General features: G+C 46.3%; 1 protein-coding gene across 4 annotated transcripts in view; it reads left to right on the forward strand.

Moving 5' to 3' along the window:
* Window positions 1-695: 695 nt before the first annotated feature.
* The window catches only part of LOC112260805 (ephrin type-A receptor 3-like), a 206049-nt gene continuing 186267 nt past the window's right edge, over window positions 696-20477 (forward strand). For 3 of the 4 annotated variants that reach the window (XR_006084365.1, XM_042328930.1, XM_024436155.2), the window contains exon 1: window positions 697-1035. Coding sequence is in view for 3 of the 4 variants with exons in the window: in XM_042328930.1 (XP_042184864.1) it covers window positions 927-1035 (109 nt within the window). In the remaining variant the exon portion in view is untranslated. Of the gene's footprint in view, window positions 1036-20477 lie in introns of all 4 variants that reach the window. The other variant, XM_042328931.1, reaches the window with a different exon arrangement.

Raw genomic sequence — 20477 nt, forward strand, 5'->3', positions numbered from 1 at the left:
GAAATGGTGCTATAATATTGGAGGCAACTTTCTTTGCTACTTGCGGTATCTCTCTGTGGTTCTAAATCAATAGTTATTTAGTTGTCCGAAATGTGGGAAACATTAACTTGTTTGACCATGCTGTAGGTCATGTAACTGTCTATTATTGTACATGCAATATGCATTGCCGGACTTGACTGGATAGAGGTCGCTATCCGGTTTTGTGATACAAAACAAAGGTTTGGTTGAATGTATTATTCCACAATGTCTTCTTATTGTCTCTGCCTTTAGGCCAATATATCACGGTCGCACATGACATAACAGTTTATAGAGCAAACAACGGAATAATCACGACACATAGGTTGTAATACGGCTTCTCCAGTGATTTTATCCACGCACCGCTACTGCTAGGCTAGGCTATGCATCGAATGGTCATAAAAAAGCGTTAATGGTCCAATCAACAGTATAAGACACCAAGGCTATATAGGGGCTGTTAGTCCCAGATATTCTATGGTAAAACCATCGCCCCATATAATTCACTTTCAGCCATACATTTTCAGTTGGATTCAGAAACAGGAGTCATGGTCATCTTTACGCAAATTGGAGCATTCCTTCGATATGCGCTCTCCAAACGTCCGAAATTCAGTAATGATCTCAGTCCTGCGTGTGCCCTTTGAATAGTTTGTGTGTGTGTCACGACTGCCCGGGTTCTCGCACTTCGACACCACTCAGGGCTCGCCCGTGGTTGACAGCGCGTAGTTCGCGCTGGACCCTCCTTCTCGTCTCCTCCTCTTTCCCTTCTCTCTCTCTCTCTCTCTCTCGCTCCCTGTCTCTCTCTTGCTTTCTCTCTCTTTTCCTTCTTTCCTCTACTCCGCTCATTCACGAGGGCTCGCTCACCAACTCTACACGAAACAGGGATGCAGCGAGCGCAAGGCGCAGCCTGAAAAATGGCACGAGTCTTCCCTGGGATCTATCCATCCCTTTTCATTTTCTCCCCCTTTCTTTTTCACGCGTTTGCGCCATGTAAAGGCTTACGGAATTACCCGGAGAATGAAGGTAAGAGAGTGGTTAACGATTTTTTAGGTTTTGACTCGGTGATTTGAACCGCGGGGGTTGTTGCGGTGTACAGTAGGTGGAAGGCGGGAGCCCCCGTTAGTCCACCGTGGACGTAACGGTATAGAGTCGCTTCGTTAAGTTCACTGACTGTGTGGTCGGTATGAATCATGCATAATGTCAGCTAGGGCACGGAAAGCGGTGTAGAAGCATGGGAAACTGTAGATTCTTCATGAAACACGACATTAAATTTGTATAGCATCGAGGCAATGCTTTGGAGATATATGTGGAGGCAACATGGTATGCGCAGGAGAAATAAAGAAATAATTTAACTTCAGAAGCACAACTTATAGCTTTTCTTGTATTGGGCAATGGTTGAAGACACATTTGACCTTTAAGACAAATTCAACTTTTATGGGTTTGAAAGTAATAATACTGATATTAGGCCTGATAATGATGGCACATTATTTTCAAGTAAGGGCTACTGGTCTACGCTACAGCAGTGTTTCAAATCAGGACTAAGCTAGCAATTACAGTAGATTTGTCACACATTGCTGCTGGGGTTCTCTCTTCGTTATTGTATTAACATTGATATGCCTACTCAGCCAAAAATTAGAGCGGACCATTTGCTGAGTAACTACTCCCCTCCTAACTACTTAAATGTAGATCCGCAAGCACAGGGTTTGAAGTGATTGTCATATGGGTGAAATTCTATAGGCACTGTCTTTGAGACATATTTGATCACTCTGTGGTTTGATCATGTAATGATGTTCATGCGTTATGTGTGCAGTTATTACTAATCAGTTATGAATTGACAGTCCAGTTGCTTGATACTTTCTTACAACTGTGTTATGACATAATCTGACTAATATTCATAGTGAATTAATTTTTGTGAAAGTTCTGAGTTTCGAAGCACTTCCCGAGCCTTCCTTTCTCCCGTTTAGTGGCGTGTCTGTGACTGGAGCAGCCGGTACTCCGTAAGGTGTTAGAACAAAGCTTTCGTATTGGACGTGCGGAGCTATACGTCCTATTGACAAGCTCACCCCCCCCTCACGCACACACACACACACACACACACACACACACACACACACACACACACACACACACATCCACACACACACACACACACACACACACACACACACACACACACACACACACACACACACACACACACACACACACACACACACACATCCACCCTGGTGGCCAGTGATGCCTCTAGTGTCAGCTGCTTTCATATGAATTTGGGGTTTTAACCCTATCCCAAATGTTAACCCTGTGTGTGTAATCCCATGGATCCCATGACTCTGGAACAGAATGCGTGTTTGATCCCAGTCGTGCACACTGGATTTTTATTTGAGGTTATAACCCTATGCCAAACCTCAACCCTTAACGGAACCATTCGGAATGAGTACCTAAACTTAACCCATAATGTGGATGAAAGTCTAATTCTGCTGTGAGAGCTTGTTGGTTGAACAGTGTCGTTGCAGTGAAGTGAAAGAGAATATCAGTTGTGTTGTGTTGTGTCTTTGATTGTATGTCACACACACACACACACACACACACACACACACACACACACACACACACACACACACACACACACACACACACACTGTGTAGTTCATACTGTACAGTCCCACTCAGGGGATAGGAAGGCAGCAGGCACCGGAAACAAAAGACACAGCTTGAGAAAAGACAACACAGTGTTGAAAAATTCATCAAATGACTTCTACGCATGATGAAACCTACTGGAAGTGAAGGAAACCCGTGCTGATTTAGATCATGGTGGGAAACTCCAGTCCTCGACGGCCTGATTGGTATCACACTTTCTCCATCCCTAGCAAACACAGCTAATTAATCAAATTGCATTCGAAACTGAAGATCATGATTAGGTGATTATTGGAGTCAGGCGTGTTAGCTGGGGGCAAAACTGTGACACCAATCAGGCCCTTGAGGACTGGAATTGCCCACCCCTGATTTAGATAAATGTTTGTTTGTGTGTGTGTGTGTGTGTGTGTGTGTGTGTGTGTGTGTGTGTGTGTGTGTGTGTGTGTGTGTGTGTGTGTGTATGTATGTATGTATGTGTGTGTGTGTGTTGTTCTGTCCTGTATTATCTTGATGATTCCAAGACTGAAGGGAGAAGGCAGGTCATAGGCAGTAGGTGAAGCAACACTGACAGTCCGTTGATGTCAGTATCCTGCTGTCACCCTCTCATCCTCCGACTAGTGGTCTAATTTGCAACTCCAAGTACACATAGTGTGCGAGTGTGTGTGTGTGTGTGTGTGTGTGTGTGTGCTGCTTTCTGTAGGCAGTATAATCCAATGAAACCTGTTTTCAGAGCCAAAGTGCTTTCTGCTTTGTCTTTCCTTGCGGCAAATAAAACTCTCTCTCTCTCTCTCTCTCTCTCTCTCTCTCTCCCTCCCTTTCTCACCCTTGTTATTTTTCTCTCTCTATCATTCTTGGCTCTCGTGCTGTGATTGCTCGCTGAGCAATTGCTCTGTGTGTGTGTGTGTGTAGTTCTGAATATGTGTTTGTGTTATTGTAAGCTCCTGCTGAGGCTAATAGAGGTGAATATGAATGTGATGACATGTGATTAGTGGTTTGATTTGGACTGAGGGGAAATCCTCCAGGCCACTACAGTGAGAGTGACAGAGAGACCTAAAATATATTTATGTTTATTTATTTTCCCTTTTGTTCTTTAATTATTTGCACATCATTACAACACTAGAGCATTGGGCCAGTAACCGAAAGGTTGCTGGATCGAATCCACGAGCTGACAAGGTAAAAATATGTAATTCTGCCCATGAGCAAGGCAGTTAACCCACTGTTCCCCGGGCACCCGAAGACGGGGATGTCAATTATGGCCCCCGCACCTCTCTGATTCAGAGGGGTTGGGTTAAGTGCAGAAGACGCATTTCAGTTGAATGCATTCAGTTGTACAACTGACTAGGTATCCCCCTATCCCTTTTCCCTAGACATAATATGACATTTGTGTATAATGAACTGTGTATGATGTTTACTGCTCATTTTTTATTGTTTAGTATCTATTTCACTCGCTTTGGCAATGTAAACATATTTTTCACATTGTCAAGAAAGCCCCTGAAATTTTGAGAGAGAGAGAAGAGAGAGAGAGAGAGAGAGAGAGAGAGAGAGAGAGAGAGAGAGAGAGAGAGAGAGAGAGAGAGAGAGAGGCAGGTGTAGTGACCATGTCAGACAGCAGATGGTGCTTCAACTCACTGTCACTCCCAGCTCTGAGGGGAGACTCACACAGGGCGCTCCATGGGCCGGTTGAGCAGTACACAACGTTTTGGAAATATTCAGATAGAAATATACTATGTAGAACAAACATGCCTCTCTGACATGTGCCATAAGAAACCACATGGTCTCTGTTCATGGCGTTTCTGTCTGCAGCATTCAACAATGTTTAGCTGCTGAACGTGGCCCTGGTGACTATGATTTCAGGGTCAAATTCACTAGGAACCAAACAGAAGCAAACACGGAGGGACGACCTGAACTTGTCCAATGAGAAATGCTTGTTTTTGTTTTCTGTTGCCCAAAACATTTCTATGGTATGCAATAATGAATATGGCCCACGTGTTAACGAAGCATACCGTGAATTATGCTTAGTTATGCTGTTTGTATATTTAATTTAACACCAGCAGAATGTACACCAGGATGATTTGAACTTTGACCAAGGACCAAAACGGCCTGCACTACATAGATTAATGGGTTAGTTCTGCTAGCTTGAACTCCCAGTCTGCTTAGTGTGCTTCACTGGTTTTAAATGATACCCCCCAGGCACATACAAACACACATGAACACGCAAATGCACACACACACGCACATTCCCACAAGCAATCACCAGTATGCTTATTAGTGCCGATGCAAGCATATGTAAAACAAACATTGTACACACACGCACACGCCTTAGGTTCCTGGGAAACCGTATTCATGAGGGCAGAGGTCGTCTCTGGTTTAATTGCTTTAATCTGTAATAGTTGTATTTATTGGCAGGTCTCCCTTCCTTGTAACAACTGTGCCCTTGGACAGATGAGGACATTGATCTTCTCTCTTCCTTTTTCTCTGTCTTGATCTTCCTAATTCTACCCTCATTCTCTATCTTCTTCTTCCATGTCTTCCTCTGTTTGATTCCCCCATTCTCTCCCAGCTCTCTCTCTCCCATTCATTTTTACCATACCTCTCTTCTTTCTCTCTCAACTAATTTTCCCTCTTTCCAACCTTCTCTCACTCTGTCTCTCTTTCCATCCTTCTCTCTCCCTCCTCTCTCTCTACTGCAACTGACCTGTCCCTCTATTAGCTGTATTACAGTTTATTAGGAGCCTTGATCTTCAGGAAGGCTGCGGTAATGATATGTAGCCACATAGAGCTTACAGGTCTCACACACACACACACACACACACACACACACACACACACACACACACACACACACACACACACACACACACACACACACACACACACACACACACACACACACACACACACACACACACACAGCTTCCCTGGCCTGACTGTTAGACGTTTTGCTCCGTTTCCCTCGTCTGGTACACCCTCTCACCCCTCTGTCGGTCTTACCCCCTCTCACTAGAGGTCTTCCCGAGTGCAAAAACTTTGACCCATTTCGAAATGGACCCGGGGCTTTCCTCCATAATATTTATAGAGACCCAGTCCGAACGGACCCAATGACAACCAGATCCGGCCCTGTATAGACCCGGGCCTGTCCAGATCCAGTCTGATCCAATCCAAGTGAGGGAAGAAGCAGATTTATTTTATACGTTATTCACTGAAGCTGTTATTGCACACACTGAAGGTGAGAGGAATGAACGTGCTAGTAGCAGGCGGGGGAGGGACCATGCTGTGTGTTTGTGACTGTATGTGGCTGAGTGGGGTGATGAGGAGAGAGAGAGAGACAGCAGCAACCAAGTTGACTCGCACTAGTTACTAACTTCTAGCTGCCAAAGCTAGGTTATTTATCACCTAATCGGATTACATAGTACCTGTTTTGACTAGCTAGTTAGAGAAGCTAGCTAGTTAACATAGCTAGTTAGCTACCTAGCTGGGTTGGCTAATATAGGCTACATAGGCTGCAGTTACAACAACTCTATTCAAAGTGTTAAGTAGCAGCCTACTTGTTAGTTCTTTGTTTTTGTAGCCTGTCCTTCTCATTACATTTTTAATTCCATCATTTTAGTTCCATCTTCCATTGATCTTCTAACTTGCTTGCCATGGCAAGTGATAAGAATGGTGCTGGAGGGAATGGCTGCCATTTTACGGGCTCCTAGCCAATTGTGTTAATTTGTTGGGGGTTTTCTGCGATGTTTGTAACTCATTTTGTACATAATGTTTCTGCTACCATTTCTTATGACTGAAAAGAGCTTCTGGATATCAGAACAGCGATTACTCACCTCGAAATGGACGAAGATGATGTGAAGGATATACTGCTGCTCCCGGACCAGGCCCAAAACCCCGTCGTTCTCATGAAGAGGAGACACCCATTGAGGGGAGGCAGGTCCGGGAGCCTTGTCAGAATTTGTTGGCGTGTGGGTAACCCACCTCTACCATATATCCTTTTGGCCAACGTGCAATCATTGGAGAATAAATTGGATGAGCTCCATTCAAGCCTATCCAACCAACCGGACATACTTGTAATATCTTATGTTTCACCAAGTCGTGGCTGAATGACGACATGAATAATATACAGTTGGCTGGGTTTTCCGTGCTTCGACAAGACAGAACACCTACATCCAGTAAGACGAGGGGTGGTGGTCTGTGTCTTTTTGTCAGTAACAGCTTGTGCATGAAATCTAATATAAAAAAGTATTGTTTTTTCTCGCCTGATGTAGAGTACCTCATGATAAGCTGTAGACCATACTATTTACCAAGAGTGTTTTCCTCTATATTTTTCATAGCTGTCTATTTATCACCACAAACCGATGCTGGCACTAAGACCGCACTAAACGAGCTGTATAAGGCCATAAGCAAACTAGAAAATGCTCATCCAGAGGCGGCACTCCTAGTGGCCGGGGACTTTAATGCAGTAAAACTTAAATGTGTTTTACCTCATTTCTACCAGCATGTCACATGTGCAACCAGAGGGAAAAAACTCGAGACCAACTTTACTCCACACACAGAAATGTGTACAAAGCTCTCACCCGCCCTCCATTTGGCAAATCAGACCATAATTCCATCATCCTGATTCCTCCTTACAAGCAAAAACTAAAGGAGGAAGTACCAGTGACTCGCTCAATACGGAAGTGGTCAGATGTCAGATGCTAAGAGCTGCCGCTTTCAAGGAGCGGAACTCTAACCCTAACGCTTATAAGAAATCCCACTATGCCCTCTGACGAACCGTCAAACAGGCAAAGCGTCAAGACAGGTTTAAAATGTTATCCTACTACACCAGTTCTGATGCTCGTCGGATGTGGCAGGGCTGGCAAACTATTACGGACTACAAAGGGAAGCCCAGCCACAAGCTACCTAGTGACACATGCCTACCAGACGAGCTAAATGACTTCTATGCTTGCTTCGAGGCAAGCAACACATTAGCGTGTATGAGAGCACAAACTGTTTTGGACAACTGTGTGATCACGCTATCCGTGGCAGATGTGAGTAAGACCTTTAAACAGGTCAAAATTCACAAGGCTGCAGGGCAAGATGGATTACCAGGATGTGTACTCAGAGCATGCTCTGACCAACGGGCAAGTGTCTTCACAGACATTTTCAACCTGTCCCTGACTGAGTCTGTAATACCTACATGCTTCAAGCAGACCACCATAGTCCCTGTGCCCAAGAACACCAAGGTAACCTGCCTAAATGACTACCGACACGTAGCACTAATATCTGTAGCTATGAAGTGCTTTGAAAGGCTGGTCATGGCTCACATCAACACCGTCATCCCAGAAACCCTAGACCAACTTCAATTCGCATAGCGCCCGAACAGATCCACAGATGACGCCATCTTTATTGCCCTCCACACTGCCCTTTCCCGGCTGGACAAAATTAACCCATACGTTATAATGATTTTCATTGACTTCAGCTCAGCATTCATCACCATAGTGCCCTCAAAGCTTATCACTAAGCCAAGGACCCTGGGAATTCGCAACTGGATCCTGGACTTCTTGATGGGCCGCCCCCAGGTGGTAAGGGTAGGCAACAACACATCTGCCACACTGACCCTCAACACGAGCGCCCCTCAGGGGTGCATGCTTAGTCCCTTCTTGTTCTCCCTGTTCACCCTTGACTTTGTGGTCGGGCATGACTCCAACACCATCATTAAGTTTGCCGACGACACGATGATGGTAGGCCTGATCACCGACAACGATGACACAGATTGTAGGGAGGAGGTCAGAGACCTGGCAGTGTGGTGCCATTACAACAACCTCTACCTCAACGTGATCAAGACAAAGGAGCTGATCGTGGACTACATACAGGAAAGGGAGGGCATAGCATGTACCCATTCACAGGGCTGTAGTGGAGCAGGTAGAGAGCTTTAAGTTCCTTGGTGTCCACATCACCAAGGTCCAAACACAACAAGACAGTTGTGATGAGGGCACAACAATGCCTATTCCCCTTCAGGAGACTGAAAAGTATTGGCATGGGTCCTCAGATCCTCAAAAAAGTTTTACAGCTGCACTATCTAGTGCATTGTGACTGGTTGCAAAAAACACCTGAACCTCTACGGGATCGGTCCCCCCCCCCACGGGACGGTTGAGCTGACGTGCGCTAATGTGATTAGCATGAAGTTGTAATTAACAAGAACATTTCCCAGGACATCGACATATCTGATATGGGCAGAAAGCTTAAATTACAGTGAAATAATAACATGATATTGTTTGAGGGGAGTTCACAGTTATGAACTTGAAATTGTAATAATAAACTAAGTAGGCACATTTGGGCAGACTTGATACAACATTTAGAACAGAAATACAATGGTTCATTGGATCAATCTAACACTTTGCAGATAAACCACTGCCATCAAAATATATATTGCACCTAAGCTTGAATAATACATTGTGGCCTTTGTCTTGCATTTCAAATATGATGAAAAAAATCTATTTAAAAAAACGCATGTTTTTTTCTATGTATTATCTTTTACGAGATCTAATGTGTTATATTCTCCTACATACATTTCACATTTCCACAATATGCATATCCTTGCTTCAGGTCCTGAGCTACAGGCAGTTAGATTTGGGTATATCATTTTCAGCGAAAATTGAAAGAAAGGGTCCGATCTTTAAAGCTATAAGACTGCCGAACAGTTAATCAAATGGCTACCCGGACTTTGAATGACCAGTTCAAACACACTCATCTTCAATTCCCATCCCCATATCCCTCTTCTTCTCCTCTATTTTCCTTTGTCCACTTCTTCCACCCGCACTTTTCTTCTTTCTAGCACTCTCTTTTCTCCACTTCTATTCCTCCCATCTCTCTCCATTTGCCCCTTTCTTCATTGCTGGCCTTTTATTTGTCTTAATTGAAGTGGCCTGTTTGATGCCTACTTTCCTCCATCCCTCCAACCCCCCACCCTTTTCTCTTCTTTCCTCCAGTAGTGTGTAGTGTGAAGGGTGCCCAATGCTGTGGGTCTGAATGGCAGTAGTAGTGGGACTGTAAACCAACACCGTGGGACTGATTTGGATTGGCTTCTATGGGATTTTAGGCTCAGGCTTTTATTGCCCATGCCCTCTCCTCTTCACCCACCCTCATTTTCATCAATGGTTACCCTTTCACATGCTCTTTCTTTCTTTCTTTCTTTCTTTCTTTCTTTCTTTCTTTCTTTCTTTCTTTCTTTCTTTCTTTCTTTCTTTCTTTCTTTCTCTCTCAGGCTCTCTCTTGTTCGTTTACCCCTTAAACATCTTTGATTCTCCTTCTCTCTCTTCTTTCTCTCCTTTTTCTCCCTTCTCTCACTCTCTCCTTCCCTCTCCTCCCCCTTCCCTTTCTATGCTCATTATGAGTTCAAGGTGTTCATGTCTGTGACTGTGGCTATGCCATTACAGCTGCTAGTCAGCCAGTCAATCAATCAGTCAGCCAGTCAGTTGGTCGGTCAGCCCGCTGAGTCAGCCAGTCAGTTGGTCAGCCAGCCAGCCAGTCGGTCAGTTGGTCAGCCAGCCAGTCAGTCTGTTAGTCAGTCAGTCGGTCAGTTGGTCAGTCAGCCACTCAGTTGGTCAGCCAGTCAATCAGTCACTCAGTCAGCCAGTCAGTCTGTCAGTCAATCAGTATGTGAAGTGGTGACAACCTGTCCTGGTTTAAATTGGAATTCTCTATAGGTATCTAGATATGTCTCTTTCCCACTATCTCCTATTTGACACATTCATCCTCCACTCCTACTGTGTAGCCGTCTGCCTGTTCGCAACTCACTGTTCTTGCCCAATTTACCTTCCTGTGACCACTGTCTGTGTGATAGCTCTGAGACAGTTTGTGTGTGTGTGTGTGTCAGGGTTCCGTTGGGGTCTGTCTTGAGTTGACCTTTCTCTGCACTCTGTTGGTTTTCCAGACGTTCCGTCTGAGAGAATGTAAGTGCTTGTTCCCCATAGATAGTCTGACACACACATGCACACTGTAAAAACATTGCTATAAGAATGTATTAAATCTATTATCTCTTTGAAGAAAGAACAGTTCTATTTCTATATCTTTACTTTGTGAATGTGTCTGTGCGTCAGACAGTGTGTTTGTGCCGGCATTGTGTCTTTGTACTGTATGTGTGCATCAATGGCGGTCGGTGCCGTTTAAGATTAGGGAGGATGATGTCTTTTTTTTTATGAGCTTGGCCTTTCTTCTATTACAACATATTGGATGACTGTCCTCCATTCAACCAGCTCAATGTAACATGTTTAAATGTATTTTCAATCATCCTGCGGAGGGCAGAGAGGGCGGTGAGCATCTGCTTCAGCTCCAGCAGGGGAATCAGAAGGCTGCTGAGCATGCGCTTACCTTACGGACTGTAGCAGCTTCCAGTGGATGGAATGAGCCGGTGCTCAGTACGTTATTTAGTAGAGGTCTGCGCAAGGAGGTCCAAGCGCAACTGGCCTGCCGAGATGACAAACTCACCCTGGACGCACTCATTGTGATGGACATCCGTCTGGGAGAGTCGGCATCTACATCACCTCTCTCCCTCCTTCGGCAAGTGTTCAGGATCAGAGCCTGTACCCATGGAGGTAGGGGTCACGCGCCTTCCCGCGGAGGAACGATGCAGACGGATGCAGCTGGGACTCTGTCTGTACTGTAGCCAGGGAGGGCACAAGCGCCAGCATTGTCCATTACTTCAGAATCCGGGATCCATTAGAGCAGAGGGACGGTCACGTGATGTTACATCCCCTGGACCAGGAGTGAGTATTCCATTTACTGCTCTTCCTGTTACTCTTTTTAGTTCCCATCACTCTGGCTGACTGTCCCTCATGCCATGTGTATACAACTTTAGTGGATTCTGGCGCCGCGGGGAACATTATGGATCAGACCCTTGCCTCCTCTCTCAATATTACCACCTACCCACTCTCTTCTCCTTTTCCGGTTCAAGGTCTTGACAATCGGCCTCTAGGATCCGGAACCATCACAAGCATCACCCAGCCACTCACCGTGGAGCCCAATCACCAGAAAAACATCCCCTTCTTCATCACCAGTGCACCAGTTCACAAGATCATCCTTGGCTTCAGCGCCATAACCCTACCATCTCATGGTTGAGTATGAGAATCACAGACTGGTCACCTGAATGCCGGAAGACCTGCTTTCCTATCCCCTGTGGTTCCATGCCGGTTGAGAGTCCTGTGGTTGCCCTCCAGCCTAACATCCCGGAGGAATTTCAGGATCTAAGAGAGGTATTCTCCAAGACCTGCGCTACCTGTCTCCATCCTCATTGCCCCTGGGACCATGCCATTTACGTTTTTTTTCCGGTGCTACACCACTGCGCAGACTCATCTACCCTCTGTCAGAGGCTGAGACCCAGGCCATGTAGGACTACATTCAAGAGGCACTCCAACAGGGTTTCATCCGCAGGTCCACGTCCCCTGGGTCAGTTGGTTTCTTCTTCGTGGCCAAGAAGGAGGGAGGATTACGCCCTTGTATCGATTACCGTGGACTGAATGACATCACCATGAAGTATTGGTAACCTCTCCCACTGGTGCCGTCAGCCATCGAGCAGCTCCACGGGCCCCAGTTCTTCACCAAACTGGACCTGCAGAGTGCCTAGAATCTTATTCGCTTCCGGGAGTGGGATGAGTGGAAGACGGCGTTTAGCACGATGTCTGGTCATTACGAGTACTTGGTTATGCTCTTTGTCTTAGCCAATGCTCCATCAGTGTTCCAGGCATTCGTCAACGAGGTGTTCAGGGACATGCTTGGATGTCAGGTGATTGTGTACATCGATGACATCCTGATCTTCTCAACCAACCTGGAGGATCACATCACTCACGTTCAAGCAATCCTGGAACGCCTCTTGGCTAACCACCTGTTCGTCAAGGCGGAGAAGTGCCAATTCTACCAGAGGGCTGTCTCCTTCTTGGGCTACCAAATCAGCCCTCAGGGAGTGAGGATGGAGGACAAGAAGGTAGATGCAGTAAGGTCATGGCCAGTCCCAACCACCATCAAGGGGTTTGCCAACTTTTACCTTTTAACTTCAGCGCCGTCGGTGCCCCTCTCACCTCCCTCCTCAAGGGTGGGACTCGTAGGTTGGTTTGGTCTCCAGCAGCCGACGAGGCCTTTCGTCTCCTCAAGTAGTGTTTCACCTCCGCCCCCTTGCTAAACACCCAGATCCCACACTACCTTTTGTAGTTGAGGTAGAAGCATCGGAGGTGGGTGTGGGGGCAGTTTTGTCACAAAGATAGAGAGACCCACTAAAATTGTATCCTTGTGCTTTCTTCTCCAAGGAAACTGTCCCCCGCAGAGAGGAATTACGACGTCGGCGATTGGGAGCTCTTGGCGGTGAAGTTGGCATTAGAGGAGTGGAGACACTGGCTGGTGAGTGCCAAGGAACCATTCATCATCCTCACCAACCATCGGAACCTTGAGTACATACGGACAGCGAGGAGACTGAATCCGAGCCAAGCCAGGTGGGCCCTCTTCTTCGCCAGGTTCGACTTCACGCTGAGCTATCGCCCAGGTATTAAGAACATCAAGGCCGATACCCTGTCCCGTATCTACGATTCGGGAGAGGCTCCTGTCCAGAGTGCCTCCTCCCGATTTGTGGGTCCAGTGGTTTGGGACGTAGATGTGGACATCCGGCAGGCTCTAGAAAGCCCGTACCCAGGAATTGTCCTCCCGCATGCATCTACGTTCCCACAGGAATAAGGATTGGCTGCTGACCTGGGCACACACTGCTGTCGTCAATGGACATCCAGGTATTTCTCGCACCATCCATTCCATCACTAAGAAATACTGGTGGCCCACCTTGGTGCAGGATGTTAAGCGGTATGTCAACTCCTGTTCCGTGTGTGCTTAAACCAAGTCCCCCCGGAATGCTCCTGCAGGGAAGAGCCTGCCGCTTTCTGTGCCTCAACAACCTTGGTCCCACCTATCCATTGACTTTGTTACTGATCTTCTCCCTTCTGATGGTTTCAGAAGGTAGTGGATAGATTCTTCAAGTCATGTCGATTAATCCCTCTTCCTGGTCTTCCCTCTGCTCGCCAGGTTGCTGAGGCACTCTTCCAGCAGGTCTCCCGACATTATGGCCTTCTGGAGGACATCGTCTCGAACCGTGGCCCCGATTTCACATCCCGAGTATGGAGGGCCTTCTTGGAGAAGCTCAAGGTCACTGTTAGCCTCACATCCGGGTATCGGCCTCAGTCTAACTGGCAGGTTAGACAAACCTTGGCATTACAATGGCCTTACTGAACAACCGTCATAGGATGCCACCTTTCCAACAAGTCAGTTCGTCAAATTTCTGCCCTGCTAGAGCTGCCCCGGTCAACTGTAAGTGCTGTGAAGTGGAAACATCTAGGAGCAACAACGTCTCAGCCGTGAAGTGGTAGGCCAAACAAGCTCACAGAATAGGACCGCTGAGTGCTGAAGTGAGTAGCGCAGTTGCAACACTCACTACCGAGTTCCAAACTGTCTCTGGAAGCAGTGTCAGAACAAGAACTGTTCATCGGGAGCGTCATGAAATGGATTTCCATGGTCGAGCAGCCACACACAAGGCTAAGATCACCATGCGCAACGCCAAGTGTCGGCTGGAGCGAGTGGTGTAAATCTTGCCACCATTTGACTCCGGAGCAGTGGAAATGCATTCTCTGGAAGGGTGAATTAAGCTTCACTACCTGGCAGTAAGACGGAGAATCTCGGTTTGGTGGATGCCAGGAGAACACTACATGCCCGGATGCATAGTGCCAACTGTACATTTTGGTGTAGGATCAATAATGGTCTGAGGCTGTTTTTCATGGTTCGGACTAGGCCCCTTAGTTCCAGTAAAGAGAAATCTTAAAGCTACATCATACAATGACATTCTAGACATTCTGTGCAGTTTTGGGAAGGCCATTTCTTGTTTCATCATGACACTGCCCCGTGTACAAAGTGAGGTCCATACAGAAATGGATGGTTGAGATCGGTGTGGAAGAACTTGACTGGCATGCACAGAGCCCTGACCTCAACCCCATTGAACACCTTTGGGAGGAATTGGTACGCTGACCGTGAGCTTGGACTAAAACCAAAAGTTTACCTTGACTTGGAAGAGTTGGATATCCATAGCCAGCAGGCATTCCTCTCTGTTTGAGTCAGGTGGTAGAGTAGGCTAAATTAGCTGTAAATCAAATCAAATCAAATTTGATTTGTCACATACACATGGTTAGCAGATGTTAATGCGAGTGTAGCGAAATGCTTGTGCTTCTAGTTCCGACAATGCAGTAACAAGTAATCTAGCTAACAATTCCAAAACTACTACCTTATAGACACAAGTGTAAGGGGATAAAGAATATGTACATAAAGATATATGAATGAGTGATGGTACAGAGCGGCATAGGCAAGATACAGTAGATGGTATTGAGTGCAGTATATACATATGAGATGAGTATGTAAACAAAGTGGCATAGTTAAAGTGGCTAGTGATACATGTATTACATAAGGATGCAGTAGATGATGTAGAGTACAGTATATACGTATACATATGAGATGAATAATGTAGGGTATGTAAACATTATATTAGGTAGCATTGTTTAAAGTGGCTAGTGATATATTTTACATAATTTCCCATCAATTCCCATTATTAAAGTGGCTGGAGTTGAGTCAGTGTGTTGGCAGCAGCCACTCAATGTTAGTGGTGGCTGTTTAACAGTCTGATGGCCTTGAGATAGAAACTGTTTTTCAGTCTCTCGGTCCCAGCTTTGATGCACCTGTACTGACCTTGCCTTCTGGATGATAGCGAGGTGAACAGGCAGTGGCTCGGGTGGTTGTTGTCCTTGATGATCTTTATGGCCTTCCTGTGACATCGGGTGATGTAGGTGTCCTGGAGGGCAGGTAGTTTGCCCCCGGTGATGCGTTGTGCAGACCTCACTACCCTCTGGAGAGCCTTACGGTTGTTAGCAGTTGCCGTACCAGGCGGTGATACAGCCCGACAGGATGCTCTCGATTGTGCATCTGTAGAAGTTTGTGAGTGCTTTTGGTGACAAGCCGAATTTCTTCAGCCTCCTGAGGTTGAAGAGGTGTTGCTGCGCCTTCTTCACAATGCTGTCTGTGTGGGTGGACCAATTCAGTTTGTCTGTGATGTGTACGCCGAGGAACTTAAAACTTACTACCCTCTCCACTACTGTTCCATCGATGTGGATAGGGGGGTGTTCCCTCTGCTGTTTCCTGAAGTCCACAATCATCTCCTTAGTTTTGTTGACGTTGAGTGTGAGGTTATTTTCCTGACACCACACTCCGAGGGCCCTCACCTCCTCCCTGTAGGCCGTCTCGTCGTTGTTGGTAATCAAGCCTACCACTGTTGTGTCGTCCGCAAACTTGATGATTGAGTTGGAGGCATGCTTGGCCACGCAGTCGTGGGTGAACAGGGAGTACAGGAGAGGGCTCAGAACGCACCCTTGTGGGGCCCCAGTGTTGAGGATCAGCGGGGTGGAGATGTTGTTGCCTACCCTCACCACCTGGGGGCGGCCCGTCAGGAAGTCCAGTACCCAGTTGCACAGGGCGGGGTCGAGACCCAGGGTCTCGAGCTTGGTTACGAGCTTGGAGGGCACTATGGTGTTAAATGCTGAGCTGTTGTCGATGAACAGCATTCTCACATAGGTATTCCTCTTGTCCAGATAGGTTAGGGCAGTGTGCAGTGTGGTTGAGATTGCATCGTCTGTGGACCTATTTGGGCGGTAAGCAAATTGGAGTGGGTCTAGGGTGTCAGGTAGGGTGGAGGTGATATGGTCCTTGACCAGTCTCTCAAAGCACTTCATGATGACGGTATGTATTAGCTAGTTAAGTAAGTAAAAGTGTGTGTGTGGCGTCAGTATGCATTTGAGTGCATGTTATGTGTGTGTGTGTGTGTGTTGGGGTGTCAGTTTTGGTATGTGTGAGTGTGTGGGTAGAGTCCAGTGTGTGTGTGTAACGGATGTGAAACAGCTAGCTAGTTAGCGGTGGTGCGCGCTAAATAGCGTTTCAATCGGTGACGTCACTTGCTCTGAGACCTTGAAGTAGTGGTTCCCCTTGCTCTGCAAGGGCCGCGGCTTTTGTGGAGCGATGGGTAACCATGCTTCGTGGGTGACTGTTGTTGATGTGTGCAGAGGGTCTCTGGTTCACGCCTGGGTATGGGCGAGGGGACGGTCTAAAGTTATACTGTTACATGTGCATAGAGTCAGTGCAAGAGAGTTAGTGCAAAAAGGGTCAATCCAGGGAGTCCGGGTAGACAGGTATTTAGCAGTCTTGTTTAGAAGTTGTTTAGAAGTCACTGTATGCTGCCACTACATGCTAAAGAGAAGAGGAGAGGCAAGGATGGTACAAGATGGTGGACTAATTTACTACTGTGACTGACATCTCTAGGAGAGGTAGGGACGTAGAGACACTTACTACACAATATCAACCCTGTGGGTGACTGTTTTTGACAAATATTTCATTTAGGAGAAAAACACCCGCTACGCATCAAATAGACAGAGGGCACTTTGTCCAAAAGAAGTTTGCATTACTGTAGCTCGCAATATTGCATCCTTTACACTGGTTTGGGTACGCTATAGAAGAGAAGAGAGGAGAAGATGAGAGGAGCCCCAGCATGACGCAAGTTAGATCCTAATGTTCAAAGCTCTGCTCCATCCCTCCTTCCTTCTCTCCTCTCTTTCTTCACTCTTCCCTCCCTTCTCAATGCGTTACCCTGACAACACATTCCCCTGTTCAACTGTGCTTTCACTCGTTTAACTAGAGAAAGGAAGGGAAGGTCTGTGAGACGAGACCAACGTGTGTGTGTGTGTGTGTGTGTGTGTGGTCACTCATGATATACTCTTTTTGTGTGATGGGCTTATTGAGCAGTCTCTGCTATGTGGTATCTGGTGTAGCAACCTGGACTCAGGTGTAGACATAACATAGTAAATGAAAATCCGTTAAGCTCAAATTAGAATGATATGTTACGTTTGTTATGTATTAATTTGTGGATGTTCATTAACTGTTTTGTATGATATGTTTTACGAATTACAATTTGTATGATATGTTACGAATTACAATTTGTATGATATGTTACGAATTTGCAATACGTATGATATGTTACAAATTCCAATTTGTTGTGGCTAACGTTAGCTAGATGGCAAATGCTAATTTTAGCTAGGTGGCTAATGTTAGCTAGGCTAGGTGTTAAGGTTAACGTTAAGGTTAAGAGTTAGGATAAAGGGATAAAGTTAGGGGAGGGTTAACATGCTGAGGATACTCGTCCCTTTTCCAGGACCCTGTCTTTCAAAGATAATTCGTAAAAATCAAAATAACTTCACAGATCTTCATTGTAAAGGGTTTAGACACTGTTTCCCATGCTTGTTCAGTGAACCATAAACAATTAATGAATATGCACCTGTGGATTGGTCGTTAAGACACTAACAGTTTACAGACGGTAGGCAATTAAGGTCACAGTTATGAAAACTTAGGACACTGAAAAGGCCTTTCTACTGACTCTGTAAAACACCAAAAGAAAGATACGTGCTCATCTGTGTGAGGACTGCAGATGTGGCCAGGGCAATAAATTGTAATGTCCGTACTGTGAGACGCCAACGACAGCACTACAGGGAGACAGGACAGATGATTGTCCTAGCAGTGGCAGACCACGTGTAACAAGACCTGCACAGGTTCGGTACATCCGAACATCACACCTGCGGGACAGGCACAGGATGGCAACAACAACTGCCCAAGTTACACCAGGAACTCACAGTCCCTCCATCAGTGCTCAGTCTCAGATATTTTTGGTTATGGAAAATATATTTCACAGCAGTTTAGATGGTACAATGACTCTCTACACTGTACTTTTGTTTTGCGACATAAACTGAAATTAGGTGAACAATTCAAATTTTAGCAACCAGGAAAAGACAGAGCCTTCTATCTTGAAACATTTACTATGTTACATCCAGTCTATGAGACCAGGCTTGAGGTAGGCCTGTGTCTGTTTGTGTGTGTGTCTGTGTGTATAAAAGAGAATGTGTGTGTGTCATTATTGTATTTATTTGTTGCTCTCCTCATTCTGTGGCACTGGCAGGGTATTCAGTGTGTGTGCATGTGTGTGTCTGTATCTGCTTATGTGTATGCTGATCTTATTGTGCAGTCTGGCATTTGGCAGGTCCATTTGATTCTTGGCAGGTAGATCAGAGCTCCTCTCTGCCCAGCCGAAGCAAAGGATTACAGAGAAAAGAGAGAGAGACTTCCCGAGGCAGCACCATTCAGCCACCCCTGGGAATAGTATCAACATATACACTGCCTCTGTGTTCATCAGGAAGTGCATAGAGGATGTTGTATCGGTCCCAGGTTCAAATGTTTAAACCTGCAATGCGTGACAATGTGTGTACAGGTGTTTATAGAGACCCCTCTGTCAAGAATGCTATATTTCTTCTACATTTGAACATGATATGCCAGAAACCCCAGCTCTCATTGCAAGTCGCCGCTGGGATGACGTGGCATCAACATCCGCTCGGAGACTTTGTGGCTGTGGTAGTGACAACCCAACGGAGTCGGGAAATGTGAGGCTGTGGATGCCGATGCAATTACAGTTATGGACAAGATTGATGATAACTCAATTCCATTTTAGCAACACTGTCTTCAGAACAGGTACTCAAAATGTTATACACCGGCTTTTATTCTCATTTTTATATTGTAATAAAAAATATCCACGCTGTCAGCTAGAAAGGTAGCTAGCTATCTAATTTAGCTGTCTAACGTTACATGGTTGCTAGCTAAAAGCTTATCTACCGGGAATTCCCCTGCTTGGTACAAGATAGCAATACGACGATAGCTTTAGTACATTAGCTATCACACTTACGTAAAAAAGCAGTGCAAAATATTAATTTTGACTATCATAGCTCTGCAATCATGGAAAATAACCTTTGCTTTGGCAAGTCCTTTGCCCTTCTCTGATTCCTATACTAGCGAACTAATAACATTACTGTTATGGCCACTTGATTCTCGAGAGCCATGGCTATGAAGATGTGTATGATTGTAGAAGTGTTATACTCAACTCTTCTGCATGAAAATCATTATGGTTTATACATAAAACCAAAACCATGTAGTGAACAATCCTAATAACTGGGTTGTGTACATGTTTTTTTCTGTAGGATTCCAGCGTCGAAGAGCCGCAGACCGTCCAGGGGCACAGGCAGGACTGCAGAAAGAAACGGACAGGACCTCCTTGAAAGGGCTGCCCGACTGAAAGGAGAGGCTGGCCGACTGAAAGGAGAGGCTGCCCGACTGAAAGGAGAGGCTGTGGCCGACTGAAAGGAGAGGCTGCCCGACTGAAAGGAGAGGCTGCCCGACTGAAAGGAGAGGCTGCCCGACTGAAAGGAGAGGCTGTGGCCGACTGAAAGGAGAGGCTGTGGCCGACTGAAAGGAGAGACTGGCCGACTGAAAGGAGAGGCTGCCCGACTGAAAGGAGAGACTGGCCGACTGAAAGGAGAGGCTGTGGCCGACTGAAAGGAGAGACTGGCCGACTGAAAGGAGAGGCTGCCCGACTGAAAGGAGAGACTGGCCGACTGAAAGGAGAGGCTGGCCGACTGAAAGGAGAGGCAGGACTGCAGAAAGAAACGGACAGGAAGACCTTGAAAGGGCTGCCCGACTGAAAGGAGAGGCTGCCCGACTGAAAGGAGAGGCTGGCCGACTGAAAGGAGAGGCTGCCCGACTGAAAGGAGAGGCTGGCCGACTGAAATGAGAGACTGGCCGACTGAAAGGAGAGGCTGCCCGACTGAAAGGAGAGACTGGCCGACTGAAAGGAGAGGCTGTGGCCGACTGAAAGGAGAGGCTGCCCGACTGAAAGGAGAGGCTGTGGCCGACTGAAAGGA

The sequence above is a fragment of the Oncorhynchus tshawytscha genome, linkage group LG10 (assembly GCF_018296145.1).
Source record: "Oncorhynchus tshawytscha isolate Ot180627B linkage group LG10, Otsh_v2.0, whole genome shotgun sequence".
NCBI classification, from domain to species: Eukaryota; Metazoa; Chordata; class Actinopteri; order Salmoniformes; family Salmonidae; genus Oncorhynchus; species Oncorhynchus tshawytscha.